The sequence below is a fragment of the Hydra vulgaris genome, chromosome 13 (assembly GCF_038396675.1).
Source record: "Hydra vulgaris chromosome 13, alternate assembly HydraT2T_AEP".
NCBI classification, from domain to species: Eukaryota; Metazoa; Cnidaria; class Hydrozoa; order Anthoathecata; family Hydridae; genus Hydra; species Hydra vulgaris.
In genome coordinates, this window is record NC_088932.1 from 51,688,083 (window position 1) to 51,705,937 (window position 17,855).

The following is a 17,855-nucleotide window of genomic DNA, read 5'->3' on the forward strand; positions in this document are numbered from 1 at the left end:
CATAAAATTTTATAAAAAAATAACAAAAAAACTTAAATCTAAAACACTCCTGCTTCATAAGATGAAGGGCAACGCTTTCAAATAACAAGGTCAAAACAAAACTTCAAACAGCTACTACATTATTGTCATAATCATTTTGTTGTATCTGTATGTTAAGATATCCAAATTCATCTGCTGCATTTTTCATTTTCACATCAGCTACTCTTTGGTATATGCTATGAGTTTTTTTCTTGAATTCCATTAAATGATTTTACATTCATTGGAGGAGGAAAGTTCATTAGATCACAAAATTTTTCTGAAGCAGAATGACCTTTTCCTATCTCTCTCATAGCAATAAAAATTCTATAATTTATTTCAAATGGTGACATTCCTGAACTTTGCGTTTCAACATCTTTACCGGAATAAAAAGACTGCTTCCAATCGCAAGAAGGTGTTATACAAAAAAATTTTAAAAAAATACCCAATCCTTTCTTTTTTGATAAATCAGTTGAGATTTCAATTAAGTTATTATAGCATTATGGATAATGTCCAACTAAAATAATAATTGATTTTAAAATGTCTTTGTAAATAAATACAAAACATGAAGGTAATTCATTTGAATTATGATTTTGTGCATTACTATTAATACTGCATTGTGTTACTTTTTTTGAAGATATTGACATCAAGATTTTAGATTTTGTGTTAGTAAAATTAGTGATTTCCAACTGAGAAGTCAAACTATTTGTATTGCATACTGATGATACTGGAGAAAACTGATTTCCTCTAAAATATATTTTTTTAAATATCCTGCTACCACCTGATTTCTGTCTTAGATTTGAATCATATTTTCTTTTTCCCATAATAAAAAATGCACTTACGAACGAGGCTAGCAAATAAAGTCAAACACGAGGATTATAGTTTTTCTATAAGTTACAAATCTAAATATAATAATTGTTCCTAGAAAACATAGCTTATTTAGTTTAATAAACATGAAACAGTTATAAAAACAGATTCAGTTATAAAAAGCTGATTCCAGTGTATATGGCACAAAACTCTAAAACACCTATTTTCCGACATAAACAACCCATTGCTGCGGCCGTTCATGCAGTTGCAGTAATTTAGTAATTGCAAAAAAATTTTAGTAGCTCGTCGTGGTGCCCCTTCCATGCGGTTCCCTAAAGACGTGCGTAGTGTGCTTAATGGTTAATCCGGTACTGGTTTAGGCTATTTATGAATCTTATTCAGACCTTGGCGAATTCTTTGTCTTTCCATGCCCTAATAGTTTCTATTAGATTTCGGTTTGGCAAGTGAGCTAGCCAGGGAAATATACTTACTTTGATTCTTTCATCAATGATATAACTGTACAAGCTGTGTGGGCAGGCACCATTTCGTGTTGAAACTGTTACCGTTTTTTTCGATTATTCAGCACGTTTACTGATGGAATCATGCAGTTTTCTATTGTCACTTTGAAACCGTGGCAAAATATAAAACTGTTTTTGTGCTCTTTTGTGTTGTTGTTTTTTTAACCTTTTGACATGACATAACCGTTGCATGACATTGGAAGCCACAATCGTTTAAAATATTTTTTGAAAATTTCTCACGCAGTCCTTAGACATTTTAAATCTTCTTGCTCTCTGTTATTGATCAATTTAGTACTGAGCAATATTTTATTATCTTCCATCATTGCTTAATTTTTAGATTTTAAAATATTTAATCAAAAGCGATTTTATGTAATCTTTAATAGAATATAGTGAAATTATTATTTACCCATTTATAAGGCATAAATTGAAATAAAAAAGTTCTAAACTTTTAACTAATTATGCAACTCTAATTTTACAAAAAATCAACATTAAAAAAAAGTCTTTCTCAGTTTTTAGATTACATCCTAACTTTTTAAATTTTTTTGATAAAAAAAGTTTAAAAAAGTTAAACTTTTTTTGATAAAAAAAGTTTAAAAAGATAAGCAATATTAACTAGTGGTTTGCAAGAAACTGATATTCAACTGACAAAGGATATGTTTTCTTAATGAATATGGCAAAGGATATGTTTTTACTTAGTATAGAAGCAAAAACATATAAAATATGTTCTTTGTGTTGAAAAGAAATGGTACAAAAATAGGAGATTAAAATATGTTCTTTGTGTTAAAAAGAAATGGTACAAAAATAAGAGATTAAAATGTGTTCTTTGTGTTGAAAAGAAATGGTACAAAAATAGGAGATTAAAATGTGTTCTTTGTGTTGAAAAGAAATGGTACAAAAATAGGAGATTAAAATGTGTTCTTTGTGTTGAAAAGAAACGGTACAAAAATAGGAGATTAAAATGTGTTCTTTGTGTTGAAAAGAAATAGTACAAAAATAGGAAATTAGTCTGCATTACAGAACTACAATAATGATGATGAAGATATAATAGTTTTCTGAAACTTTCTGAAACAAACATTTTTTGATGAAGATATAGTAGTTACACAAGAAAAAGAACTTATAAATATAAGTCTTGATACATTAGATGTATCACCAGTGAAATTTATGGGGTTCTGCTAAAATCTTACTAGGGAAAAAAAAGTTAATGCAAGTATTGATGTCAAAAAAGCTTTTAGCTATCAAAAGAAAGTTTTTGAATAGATTGCCAGTTTTAATGAAATGAAAGGTGAAGACTAAAAACAAAAGAGAAAACTTCAAATTTTGACCTTGGGTCATTCTTGACCTTTAAGGAAACCAGCTGATGTATTGAATATACCAAATTTAAATATAACTTAACCAAAGAAACATACTTTAGCATTTATAACTATTAATTAGAATTACTTTAGACATCATAGATTGTGAAATTTTAATTGCAACGATCATTCAGCAGCAATTCCTAGATATAAATGACTCTGAGCATCTAAAATTAAACGTGTATTAAAGTGGTTACTTTATTGTAACTGAAAGGAATTATTTTTCGAATTAAAATTATAACACCCTCATTCCTAAACAGCTTTTTCTAAATATGTTATATAAGTTAAATCCAAAATGGTCTATGCTGATCAAAAAGTACAATACGCCAAAACTACAAAACTATGAAATAAAGGACCATTTGATAAGAATGATAAAGTTAATGAAGATGCAACTATTGAGCAGAAACAGTCGAGTACAACCCATAAAGTAAAGCTTTTAAGTTACACATCTATAGCAGGTGAGTTTATTGTAAGTCTTTGTGAAAATCTTGATGCCTTAACATCTGATTCTTATATTTCTAAAGCAAAAAGTAAATGTTTGTCAAACTAAAGTCATTCATACCCCAAATAAAATTATTGCTTTGATTAATGTTATATTTTAAAGCATAAGTAGTTGTTTATACAAAAGATGATCAGGGTGCTACTGAAAGTCAACTAACATCTATTTGCTTTATATCTGATGGCTTATTTCATAATGTTGAATTTGTTTATTGTATGATGAAAATTTATAAGTCTTATTTGTAGAAAGCTAAAAAATTTGATATTTCTAATGGTTGCTGGTCTGTAGGAAAAATTGCAAGCATTTTTCAACCTTATTAAATCATGCTTAAGACTCTAGGATGTCATGCAAATGAAACTTTTTACAAAATCACATTAAAAGTCACCATGTGATTTCATTGATGGGAAAGTTAAAAGATTTGTTATCAGTGCTAATCTTCAAGGTCCAATTAAAGGTTGCAAATTTAAAGAAATTTTTAAAGAAATTTTTCTAAAGATAACATATTTGACGCCCACCTCTCGTTTTAAATTTCTTTCTTTTTTTTTCTCAATATCTTCACTTCCAACAAAGCTGCAAGCAACCACTATTAGAGTTGGAAGTTGCTGGAAGAGAAAAGATGAAATTTATAGAACAAGATAACAATTAACAGACAACTTAAAAGATATCAAATTATATGAATCAGGAAAAAGGACGAAGGAAGCGAATTCCAAAGGATTAATGTTTGAGAAAAAAAACTAGATAAATAAGAATTTTTAAGCTTTTAGGCACTTAGGAACAGTCTAAGTAAGGAACAGAACTAAGCACTTAGGAACAGTCACAGTAAAGAGATTAGAATTAATAGAATGAAAAGTAACACGAAAATGAATTTTTCATAGAAGCAACAAGAGACATTAGCTCTTTAGAGCAGCACCCGTTTTAGTATTTATAAAAAAGAGAAAGAGAAGCCACATTACAATAATGTGATGATGGATGGAGGTTGGCTGCAAGAGCAGGTTCAACTATGTTTACATTTCACTTTTGCACCTTGTCTAAAAGAGAAAGAGCATCATCGGAAGATCTGCCCCAGATATGGCAACAGTATTCCATACAAGGTCGGATTTGAGATTTATAGAGATAAAGATTTAGCTAAATAAAAAGCTAATAAAATGGATTTTTTTCTGAGTTTAAAGTTCACCACCCATTGTGAGCCCCATCCTGTAGCAGAAGTGAGACCCTTTTCAAGCTCAAATGCCTCCTTAATCCAATCAGAGATTGTTGTCTTTTTATCAAGACAAGTAAAAATAGTAGTATTATCAACGAACAATGCCACCTTGGATGTGAAAATTTCGGGAAGATCGTTGACATATATTAAAAAGAGTATAGGGCCTAAGATAGAACCTTGAGGAACCCCTGAAGTTACAGGATATGAAGAAGAGTGCTTTCCATCAAGGACAACTTTTATACTACAATTGGTATAGAAGGGTTCAATAACATTAAAGATGTTACCTAACAAGACTCTGATAAGCATTTGTTGAGTAGTTTTGAAAGTATAGATGACAGCTCCGGAGAACACTTCAGCAAGACTATAACAGGTATGTTGTCTGAATCACAAACTGTAGAAGAGCCAAAGCAGGAAGATACTTTAGATACAGAAGCTGAAGTGATACAAAGGTCAGGCAATGGACTAACTTATTTTTGGGCTACATTAGGTAGAATACGACTAGTGGAATCAAGAGATGATATTGATGAGAAGTTCTTAGCAAACATTTTAGCTTTGTCTTTAGATGAGGTGACAAAATCTGAACAAGAGAGGTGGAATAACAGATGTACCCTTGTTACAGATGCTGTTAAAGATTTTTCAGAAATCACAAGAGCCTAATTTTTGAGAAGAAATACGAGGTTTCGTAACCTGAGAATAGTGGGCTTTAGCGTTAAGCAAAACCTTTTTACGATGGTTTCTAGCGATAGTTGACAGATGTCTGTTTTCTGGAGAATTGTTTTGGTGATAGATATGAAAATAATGGTTATGGTTGCAAATTGCAGCAGCACAATGTGAGGAAAGCCATGGAGAAGAGTGAGGCTTGACTTGGATTTGTTGAGAGGGAATAAAAAATTTCAAGAAGTTAAGTAAAAAGCACATTTGTCAGCAGGAAGATGAAAAATTTCTAACCAAGGACCATCACAAAGAAAATCACAGAAAGAGTCCCAGTCAGCTTTAAAGTAGTTGTAAGAGGTACGACGATAGAGGGATTTCGATGATAAAGAAGAATGAGATAGTTTTAGAGAGATCAAACCGTGGTCAGAAGCACCTAAGGGTGAATATGGAGAAACTGAACACTGACTTGGATCAGAAACATTAGATAAGTCGAGTAGAGAAGTTAAATAATTCGGATTGTCTGGAAAGCAAGTTAGAAAGTTGACTATTTGAGTTGGAGATTGAGAAAAGCAAAAGTGGTGGCCTTAACGTCTGCAGAGTCAATGAAAGTAGAGCCAAATCATTCAGTGTGATGAGCATTTAAGTCACTAACAACAACAACATTGGCTGAAGGACAAAGAGAAAGGTCTTGGTCAATTTGATCAGAAATAACATCAACAATAACAGAAACAACATAACAACAAAAACAACAAAAATCGAAATAAGTGCAGTTTTGAGATAAAGGAGAGCGATATAGAACAACGAGAAAGGTTATAAAGTGAAGTGGTGCTAAACGAAAGCACATAAAAAAATAATCGGTAGATTCAAATCTAGTTTTCTGACAAATAGGTGAGTTCTTACGAATGTAGATGCCCAGACCAAGCATATGATTATTGGAGTCTTCACGAATTTATAGAAGATAATAATTGACACTAAGGTCACAAGATAAGATAACTCAAATTAGTCTCACAAAGAGCAAGTAGCTCTGATGAACTTTGCAAGAGATAAGACTCAACAGAAGAAAATTTGTTAAAGAACTTGACTCAAAGCAGAGAGAGTGATCTGTACACTATTTAATAGTCCAAACAATTGCCTTATTACTATTAATAAACCCTAAGCCATAACAAAGGGCTCCAAATGTGGCCTCAACGATGCACACCAAAAGTACGAACAGGGATGCCATTCATGCGCAACACGGCACTGCTAGTACTCTGATATTTTACAGCTGCTGATGGAATCAGCCTCTCTGAGAGCTACCACAGAGTTCGGAAAACCTGACTACCAGGTGGCCTCAGAACCATAAAACTAAGTTTTAGAGTCGTAACCTGATTAGAAGATAATAGAATGAGTTGCCTAGTCATAAAAACAGAGACACAAGCAAAATCCATGCATCGAGTTGAAAGGATCCATCATTCAACATCCTAAACTGGAACCTATGTATTTCTAAATACATCTGTGCTAGCCTAATAGATAAAGAAAGGGTGCGCGGCTGGTTAACAGGTAGAATCTTTTTACCCCTTAAGTCTTTGCCTTGGAGGCGTTCTACAAAACAGAAGCCGGATGCGTTTAATATCTGCCCAAGATAAGAATTTTTATTGAGACACCATCTTTAGCCTTTACTCAACCAAGAGACCATGCAAATGCAGTGGGGCTCTTGAAGTTTCTTCATTTCATAAATTTTTGACTCTCTGATTTAGTTAAAACTAAATTCAATAATAAAAAAATAAAAAATTTTTATTTTTATTGATTGATCTATTTCAAAGTATAAAACAAACATGAGTGTCAGAATAGTTTATGAACAGGAGAAACTTATTCTAACATTTAACCTTGCTTGCTTAACACAACATCTTCAAGATATGATAGCAGGAATATAATATACTTGTTAATGTGATATGTTTAAGTGGGTCAGCTTGGTATTTAAAGTTAAAGACAATGAAGGTACTTATGTAAAACTTATCTCTTCCTTATTCACCTAACACTTTGTTACAATGACCGATTACAGGTTGTTGTTGGGTTCCTAAACCTTATATCCTAATTATACATTGCCAGGGTTGGTGTCACCCAGTATGTTAAACTGTTTTGGTGTCACCCCTCTAGACTCTAGATGAATTTGTTTAAAAATAAAATAAAAATCCTTAGAAAAGAAGTTATGGCATGCAAAATACAATCTTTTGATCTTGAATAAAAGACAAAAGATTTTTTGTGAAATGAAGAAATAACAGAGTTATTAATACAGAATATCGAAAAATGAAAACCTGAAAACTATTGGTTAGGCCAAACGCAAAAATAAATTAACACGAGCATGAGCAGTTCTGTTATATTTGCATTTTTTTATTTTGGTGTCACCCCTCTGTCAGGTGGTGATGGTGTCACCCGGTGTGGCCTACAACCCATGCACCCCCCTAGCAACGCCACTGGTGAGAATTAAACCAAAACCTAAATTTTGACAAATCATAATTTATAAAATTTTTTAAATTATTTTTAACGACGATTTTTAAAGCCTTTTATACTCTTCTGATTTTTTGATTTTTTTGTTTGATTTTGTTAACAACTTAAAATTAATAAACAGGAAGGGAAGGAAGTTTTAATAAGCATGTGGTGGGTGGAAGATACTTAATAGTCCAAAAATACAAGTTTTTAATAAGAAACCTGTCTGTAACGAAGCTGAGACAAAAATAGTTTCAGGTTTGTTACAGACAGGTTTCTTAATAAAAACATGTGTTTTTGGACTATTAAATATTTCATCATCATAAATAAATAATCTTTGGTTTTAACTATTGATAATTTTTTTATAGTGAAAGTTTCCAATATAATTTCTAACATCCAAATGTATTTGGATAATATGAAATGTAAAAAAGATAAATGTATTTCTTCATTAAGATTTAATTATATATAAATATCTTTTAAAAACCCGCCTCAATCGTCTCAATTTTGAACCAAAACATAAGTATAATGCTCTCTGTCTGCCAAATAAGAACACTTAGGGTGTTCTTAATTGGCATGACAGAAGTATTTATGCGATCAATCTGAAAATTAGAATTTGCACAGTTTTGAAAATAAGAAATCAGAATATGATTCTTATAGAATTACATTTTCCATGAAAAACTATAGGTGAAGTACAATCACTATTTTATTCAAAAGCTTTTCATCATTTTAATATAGTTTTATAGCTTTTATAGAATAAAAATAAATATTCACATTCCTCACTTTCAAAACTAATTTTAATTTTCAGTTTGATTACATTTTTATTTCTGCCCTGCCAAATAAAAACACTAAAAATTGCAAAAGTTGTAATTTTAGTCAGATGTAGAATATGATTCCTTATAAGATTATGTACCTGATTTGTTTGCACCTGAAAATTCAAGAAACCCTTATAATGGATTAGTGGTTCTAAAGTCATAATTAACATAATAATGTGTTTATACATTAAAGTTATTTTAAAAAGTTTACCTTTCTATGCTTAGGATTCTTGATTAGCAAAACAGAATTGTACATAAAACATTAAACAACAGTAGGGCAGAATTATTCCTTAAAAGAAAAACAACAGTAAAATTAAAACAACTCCCAACCATAATTTATTGATCAACCATAATATTAAAATCCCCCAAAATAAGTGATTTTGTTAATTTTTTTTTTTTGTAGATGTCGATGTTTTTATTGAAGATTTGCAAAATGAGCAAGAGGTTTTATCCGAAAGTAAAAGGGAAACAAATCATCTTCACATCTCTCAGCCAGTTGTTGAAGTTTTTGTAGTTGTTGATAAATATGTTAATGAATTTCATGGAAATAGTTCTATAAAAACCTACATTATGACCATAATGAAAATGGTACAGTAAATATTTGCACTGTTTTATGTTTGTGTTTTTAAAGAAATTTTTATACATTTTGTGTAATACAAAAATTGTATTTAAAATTTTTTTTCAAAAAACTCCTTTTTCAATTCAGACTAAATATTTTATTAATCTTCTCTATATATTTTAATTTGGTTTATAAACCAAATGATTACTATATTAATATTCCAAGTAGTTAATGCAAAAAAAAAAATAACTTATGCTAAAATTAAAAAACTGTTAAAAATAAAAGTTAGCATAGCAAGTTCTGAAAATTAAAAAACTGTTCTAATGGTTAAACATGTTATTATTTAGTACGCAAATTAAAAATAGTTAAGTGTTTTTTCATTAAGAACCTCAATTGCTCAATATTTTATATAACAAAATTATAACAACTTTTTTCTTACCATTTTTTAATGAATAAAATGTGCATTTTTGGATAATAAAAATGACACTCGATGTATAAAGTCCTTTTATACATCAAGTGCCATTTAAAAGCTAATATAAATTTGTAATTTACGCTTATCTTTTCATATCATATTAAAGACATGTAGATAAGAATATAGAAGATATTAAAGACATGTAAATTAGAATATAGAAGATATTTAATATTTAGAAGATATTGACAAAGCTATAATGATTTAAGAAAAACTGAGTTTCAACAACAGTTTTTTGAAAAGAGTATTAAAAATTGTTTACTTAAATTGTTATTTTTTTGTAGAATTGTTAAATATTAAATATTTGTTCAATCAAAGCTCTTTCAAATGATATACATTGACATGTATATTATTTAAAAGGGATAAAAAATTTTATGCCACATAAATTTAACTTAATGTAGATGATTATATTGTAATGCATTTTAATTTAATGTTATTTTATTTTAGAGTGTAAGGTGTTTTAACATTTTAAATTTTTTTTCTTTTTAAAAACTCATGACAGTCTGATTGATATGGTTTTTGAGATTTAAAACATTGTAAAATTAAGAATTACAGTAGAATGTTTTAAAATTTTAAAATGATGAAAGAAAAGGCATAAAAAGATCTAGTAAAAATTACTACCTTGAAAGTGTGAACAAAAAAACAAAAAGATTGAAAGTACATAAAAATAAAAAATGAAAACATAGAGAAGCAAAAATTGTTGTGATGTTATTTGCATTTATCTACTGGACACTAAGGTAACAAAAATTAATGATGGAGGCATATAGGCAAATATCCCAAGGAGTATTGTTTATGAGTTTAATTAACAAAGAAACTACTATATTAAAATATACTGATAAAAGGGTGCGTGGGTGTGAATTTCAGTCCAGATTTAATAAACGGGTGGTTTTAATAAATGGAAGGGGGGAGGGAGTAAAAAATTTTTTATGTCACAATATAAATATTTTTTATAAAAAACTTCAGTTTATAAATCCTAATATTAAAACTTATATTTTTCTATAAAACAGCTATTTTATAATAATTTCAACAGGATTTAATATGCTGATATAAGTTTTATACTTTGGTGAGAAATAAATTAAAAGCTCATTTTCGATAAATTGAGGTTTACTTGATTGGTGATTTTTAAAGCCTGTTTACACTGAAAAATTTTAGTTTATCATTAACTGAAATAATTATTTTCTAATTTTAAAGGCCAGTTTTCACTTTTTTTTTTCTTTTTTTTTTTTGATAACTAGTAAAAATGAATAAACTCTTTATAAGTTTAGGGTGGGTGGGAAAGTTTTCTATAAATTAATAAACATCCTACATGATGTAGTTGTTATAGTTATGTTGATGTAGATGTTATAGTTATGTTGATTAAAATTTTCTATAAATTATTAAACATCCCCCCCCCATCCTTTTATTAGGGACTCTAGAGTAACTGTATTAGTAAATAAACCTATTAAGTCTTTGATTAGAATCAAAGGCTGAATTTTCTGGACTTTCAAAGTTTGCTTGATATTAGTTATAAAATTATTTTACATTATCAAAAGCATTTGACTGGTTGAAGACTTGAACCGTATTGCCCTTATATACATTCACCCAGAAATAGTGTTTATCTACTTGTTTATAAATTAGTTGTAACAATTAACTGATGTTTGTGAACTCATCTGTCATCTGATATTTATAAACTTGTAGTCAACTAGTATTTATGAACAACTGGTATTTAGAAAAAAAAGGACTAGTAATAGTTTTTTGTAAATATTTTGTAAGAATCAATTTAAAAAAGAAAAAAATGGTGTCTTCTAAATGTTGTACTTTCATTAGCAAAGTATTATTTGATAAAAAATGAACAAAAAAATTTAAAAATTATCAACATTTATTAGTTATTACAACAATAAATTAAGGACTTTAAGATGCTTTGTCATTATAGTTATAAGTAAACACTTATCACTTATCAAAATTTTATTAAAATAAAAAAAATCTGATAATATATATATATATATATATATATATATATATATATATATATATATATATATATATATATATATATATATATATATATATATATATATATATATATATATATATATACATCTGATGATCTCAAAATAGTTAAAGCAATCATCAAATACATCTATTAATTAATAATTTATACATAAATTTTAAAACTTTTAAAATACATTTAAAATGCATATATGTACAATATATACATATATATATATATATATATATATATATATATATATATATATATATATATATATATATATATATATATATATATATATATATATATATATATATATATACATATATATATATACATATATATATATATATATATATATATATATATATATATATATATATATTTAGTTTTATTTATAAATTTTTTTAACATGAATTTAGGTATCTGATATCTACAGTGATTCAAGCCTTGGTATTGAAATAAAAATTAGTGTCTCCAGGATTCTAATTTTTCACAATGATTCAGTACTAAATTATTTTTTATACTTTTTAACTTCTTTTAGAATTATTAACTCTGGCTTTTAAAAATTTTTAAAAGTTAGTTCGCAATAACCTAAGGTAGTTTGTAGTTTATATTTTTAGTATAATTTTACTACCTATCATAATGGTGAAAAGATTCTTCAAAGTTTTTGTGAATGGCAGCTGAACAACCTGGAAATCAATTCCAACAATGAAAGCCTACATGATGTTATAGTGCTTTTAACAAGGTATTTTATTTTCTTGTTATCCATATCTTTTATTTTGACATCAAATAATTTAGTAGTTGAATACTTTGTGTAAACATTTTTTCAAAAGCAAAAAAATTTCTTTATTGGTTTAAAAAGTTTTACTTATTGTTGCAACTTTATTTCTTTGAGCGATTTTATCATACTGCAAAATTTTGTCATTTTTATTATGTTTCTCTCTTTTAACGCGAGAGTTGCACTAGAGGATACATATATTTATATGATCATGTTTGTATTTGTAAAAGAGTAGACTTATACTAGGATACATGTATATTAAGATAGAGATATAAATGTCTAAGTTGATATAGTTATGTTGATGTAGTTGTTATAGTTATGTTGATGTAGTTGTTATAGTTATGTTGATGTAGTTGTTATAGTTATGTTGATGTAGTTGTTATAGTTATGTTGATGTAGTTGTTATAGTTATGTTGATGTAGTTGTTATAGTTATGTTGATGTAGTTGTTATAGTTATGTTGATGTAGTTGTTATAGTTATGTTGATGTAGTTGTTATAGTTACGTTGATGTAGTTGTTATAGTTATGTTGATGTAGTTGTTATAGTTATGTTGATGTAGTTGTTATAGTTATGTTGATGTAGTTGTTATAGTTATGTTGATGTAGTTGTATAGTTGTGTTGATATAGTTGTTATAGTTATGTTGATATAGTTGTTATAGTTATGTTGATGTAGTTGTTATAGTTATGTTGATGTAGTTGTTATAGTTATGTTGATGTAGTTGTTATAGTTATGTTGATGTAGTTGTTATAGTTATGTTGATGTAGTTGTTATAGTTAAGTTGATGTAGTTGTTATAGTTATGTTGATGTTGTTGTTATAGTTATGTTGATGTAGTTGTTATAGTTATGTTAATGTAGTTGTTATAGTTATGTTGATGTAGTTGTTATAGTTATGTTGATGTAGTTGTTATAGTTATGTTAATATAGTTGTTATATAGTTTTGTTGATATAGATGTTATATTAAAATACAATACTTTTGTAATAATACCTTCCTTTTAAAGAAAAGACATATGTAGCGACTCAAATCAGTCTTGTGGAACAATTGGTTTCGCATATAATGAAGGAGCTTGTACTAAAAATCGCAAATGCATATTAGTTGAAGATACAGGATTGAGTACAGCATATACAATTGCTCATGAATTAGGTCATAGGTAAGTTAATCTTTTGCAATTCTGTCACATAGATTTATGTAAAAATAAAATGATTCCAACAACTACAATACATTGGTTTTGTACTCTTGCAAGATTTTTTAAGTCTTTTACTTGTATGTTTTGCAGCGCATTGGCTCTTACAACATATTTAGATTTCCTTATCACTATGTTGAGCTAATTTCTGATCTGAAATCATTATTTTAATGTCAACTTTACGACCATTATGTCAAATTTTCAAGTTTTATAATAAATAAATTATAATTAATTATAATTATTATTTGGATAAATTTTATAAGGTAATTTTAAATAAAATTAAAGGTTTATTTTGTTAGATATTTGTAAAAAATAAATCAAGTTAAGTCCAGCTGCTGCCTAAATTAATTTTATTTAGTTAAAAATTTTTTTGTTTTTTGATATTTTTGCAAACTTATAAATTGCAAAAAACCAAATTCATTTTGCTATGCATCCAATCTAATACTTGTGTTAGCCTGTAACCAAATAAAACTAGGTTATTTTTCTAAAGTTGTCCTTACTAGCTTTATCAGTGAAGTAAGCGCCAATAGATTTATAAAGTTGTCTAAAGGATTGATTTTGAGTCCAATGGACTTGTTTTGTTTTGATTGGTTTTGATCTAACCAGTAAGCACAAGACGTTTTTTTTATGCAATTTTTAGACGCCATAAACACGTTTTATGCTTACCAGGTACTTTTAAAACAAAATATTAAAAGTACCTGGTAAGCATAAAACGTATTTAAGGCGTCTTATTTTACGTATTATTTTACATATAAGTTGTGTTAAGATGAAAAAACTTTATTAAGTTGTTTTAAATAGTTTTTTATTATTTTTTATTTTCAGGTGTATTGATGTTTTTTATTTATTTTAATGAAATGAAATTACAAGATAATCATTAAAACAACCATTATTTTGTAATTTCATTCAATTAAAACAAACAAACAATGTATAAAATATTAATTGAAACAATAAAAGTGTTGTTGCATAGTGGTCTCTGTTGTTGCATAGTGATCTCTGTTGTTGCATAGTGGTCTCTGTTGTTGCATAGTGATCTCTGTTGTTGCATAGTGGTCTCTGTTGTTGCATAGTGGTCTCTGTTGTTGCATAGTGGTCTCTAAGATAAAGAAGTTTATGTAAGGTAATGTCATTTATGACATTAAAGAAAACACACACTTGCAAAAAAATAAATCTGAAATTGGTCAACCATCTAGAATGCACGAGAATTTAAAACATTGTTTTTGTGCATAGTAAGCTGCAATTAGCTGGCAATTTGGCAGATCTAACAAGTAGGATACATTCGAATGGTCCACATTCGATTGAAATCTTCCTCACAAGATGATTAGAATTAGAAAGATTTTTAGAACCAATTATTTTGTTGTTACCTAGTGTTTAAAAAGTTTTTAAACACTAGAATGCAGAAGAACCAGAGGAGGTGCTATCAAGTATTTTAAAATAATTTTTTTTTTTTTTTGCATTTTTTATTTTTTTAGTTGTTATTTGTGGTGCAACCCTCTCTTAACTCTTTAACTCCAAAACACGAACCAAAACAGATTTTTTTTTTTTTTTTTTTGTTATTCACCTCCTCAAGGCTGAGAAGGCCACTACAGAAGAGGAGGCTGCTTAATAGTGGTTATAACCCTGTTTCAACTCTATAACTCTAAAACATGAACCTTGCCGAGCAAGGCCGCTGCGCGGAGAAACTAAGTTGAGCGCGGTACTTCCAGGGACGTGATGGGAGTCAAACTCCAAACCTCTCGCTTACAAAGCGAGCGCTCTTACCACTACACCACTACCGCATATCTGGACCAGTATCTGATATTTGTGAACACATTAAGAATTGAAAAAGAAATAGTTAAAAACTGTGAATCACAAAATAAATTCTTTTCAAATAGATTGGCATCAAATTGAAACAAATTCCCAAACTCAGTTATGTTGGCCGAGTTATCATTTAAAAAAAAAAATTTAACAAGTATATAATAAAAAACAATAAAAAAAAAAACCAGAAAATAAAAAAATAAAACAAAAAAAAACATACTATGAATAAAAAATGCAAACACTGTCTAAAGGAAGACTTCTATAGTTGTCTTTCTATAAAACAATAAAAGAATTTATATATCTTTAAATATTTGTATTATTTGTTACAACATATAAATAGTAATAATATGTTTTAAAATGTAAAGTAAACAACATGTACGCTGTTGACATTTTTTTTTTGCTTTAATTTTTAATCTTTGTTTATGGAATATAAAGTTGAATAAAAGTCAATGCACTTTACATTATTGCATAAATAATAATTAAAACAAACTACAAAATTATTATTTTTCAATTAGCTTTATACCTTTGCATAAAGTTATTTAAAAATTATTTATATATAACTGTATACCTTATTATAAATAACTTTATGCCCTAGTAATATACCCTAGTTACTAGATATCTTAACAATACTTGTTGCATCTGAGCTATTGTATTTTTTGTTCAAATAGTTTTTCACATATTTGCAAAGTATACATCATTTCCAAGATCAGTATTAAAAGTAAATTAAATCTAAAACAAAAAACTTAAAATCTTATAAATCTTCCATGTAGTACAAATAATAATGTAATCACAAATCTTGTGTTTACAAACTTTTGCACATCTTGCTAATCACAAACCTCACACTTAAACTAACTTAATAAGATTAATTAATAACTTAATAACATTAATTAATAATTTAATAACTTAATTACATTAATAAAAAAAGATTTAATAAAATTTAATTTAAATTTTTAATTTAATTAGATTTTCTTGGATGAAATTTAAGTGAACATTTACAGTATTAACTATATATAAAAAATATTTACAAATTGCAACTATAGTAAAAATGTAATTAAAAAAAACAACTTCTCAGCAACTAAAAAAGTTATTTGCTTAACTACATTGCAAAAAAAAAGTACAATGATGTATAGTGGATTTTATGAATTATGTGTATGCATGTTTATTAAATAATGTGTATACATGTTTATTAAATGTAATAATAAACTCTATTTTTTTCTGCAAATTCTACATAACTGTTTCCATGTATTTAAAATAATCATATTTTACTTAAATTATTATTATTAAGCAGATATAATAACAACAATAGTAGGTAAACAAATTTTTGTTGGTGTAGCAAATAAAAAATAATAATAATTAGTTGAATTGGACAATTAAATCTTTTATTTATATGAATGCATTTATTTTGTGTTTTACATCAAACAAGATCTCTTTTTTTTTTTGTTTAATTAAAACTAACTGCTGTTGTGGAGTTAATCTAAGCAAGATATATATAACGAGAAGTTCTAAGCTTGATCTTTACAGTATTCTTATTTTTCTGTGCAGTAGCCTTGTTTGTCAGGTTTGTGTTTTGGAGTAAAGATTTTTATTTGCAACTAAAAAAAAGCAGCCGCCTAAACTGTTATGTCCTAAATATGCTTGTAGATATGCTTGTAGATATGCTTGTAAATATGCTTGTGTATTTTAAATTGAATTGTTTATATAATATATTTATTTATATATATATTTATCAAAATCATTTCAACAAGATTATTATTTCAAAATCTTTATAAGTGTCATAAATATTCTTGATAAGGGCTTGCTTATTTTTTGTTATGCATTAAATAAAATTTATGATCTTTTAAATAAAGTCTTTTTATTTTTAAGCATTACATTGATTTCAGTTTAGGTTTGACACATGATAATCTTGACAACAACTGTATGTTTTCTTCAGTTGATCAACCTCATATTATGGTATCAAAATGGCCAGTTCCAATTCAACTGCCGTTTAGGTGGTCCAGTTGTAGTAAGAAGCAATTGATTGAATTTTTATTGTAAGTTCATTTGTTAATATGTTGTTTTGTTTCAAACTAAAACCTTTTTTTTCTCAGGAAAATGCTCAATATTGTTATTTATGAATAGAAGTAATGTATTTCTTCTTAGCCTCAATAAAGGTGCATTTTTATATTTAGTCTGCTGCCATTTATTGCAATTGTAATTTTTTAATTAAATAATTGTAATTAATATATTGCAACTTATTGTGTTTTGTGTTTGTGTCTTTTTCTTTAAAACTATTTACATTTAAATTATTATTAACACATCAGTTCTTGATGTATCTTTAAATTTAGATCCTTTAGGCAAACTTAGAATTTTTGAGAGAGTAATAAGAAAATTATGTTGACCATTATTTTATGTCTACGTTATAAATAACTGTTGCTAAAAAATCATCTACAATTAAAATTTTTTTTTGTTATTTTGCTAAAATAACTTGATTAATTAGTTTTTAAGTGTAATAAAACAAAAATATTTATGTGTAACTTTCTTTTTGACCTGGATGACTTTTTAAATACATTGATTGTATCTTACTAAGATTTAGATCTTCTAGGTAAACTTTCTTAGAATCTTTGAAAGAGTAATAAGACCACTGTCCTCTAAAAGATCAAGTACGATTTATGATGCTCTTATGTTTGTCTTAAATAAAACTTTGAGGGGATTGTTTTCATTTATTTCAGTTTTCTAGTTCCATTCGGTTCATGTGTTTTCCTCTTTGATCCTTGGTTAGCATTCTGTAAAAAAAAA

At 27.4% G+C, this 17,855-nt stretch overlaps 1 protein-coding gene across 3 annotated transcripts in view; it reads left to right on the top strand.

The window, feature by feature from the left end:
* LOC100197612 (A disintegrin and metalloproteinase with thrombospondin motifs 12) overlaps positions 1 to 17,855 on the top strand; it is a 62,487-nt gene that overhangs the window by 11,571 nt on the left and 33,061 nt on the right. For 2 of the 3 annotated variants that reach the window (XM_065816676.1, XM_065816674.1), the window contains exons 2-6: positions 8,725 to 8,909; positions 11,744 to 11,827; positions 11,945 to 12,069; positions 13,104 to 13,253; positions 16,961 to 17,110. In XM_065816676.1, the coding sequence (XP_065672748.1) occupies positions 8,892 to 8,909; positions 11,744 to 11,827; positions 11,945 to 12,069; positions 13,104 to 13,253; positions 16,961 to 17,110 (527 nt within the window). In that variant the 5' untranslated portion in view covers positions 8,725 to 8,891. Of the gene's footprint in view, positions 1 to 6,603; positions 7,021 to 8,724; positions 8,910 to 11,743; positions 11,828 to 11,944; positions 12,070 to 13,103; positions 13,254 to 16,960; positions 17,111 to 17,855 lie in introns of those variants that run through there. The other variant, XM_065816675.1, reaches the window with a different exon arrangement.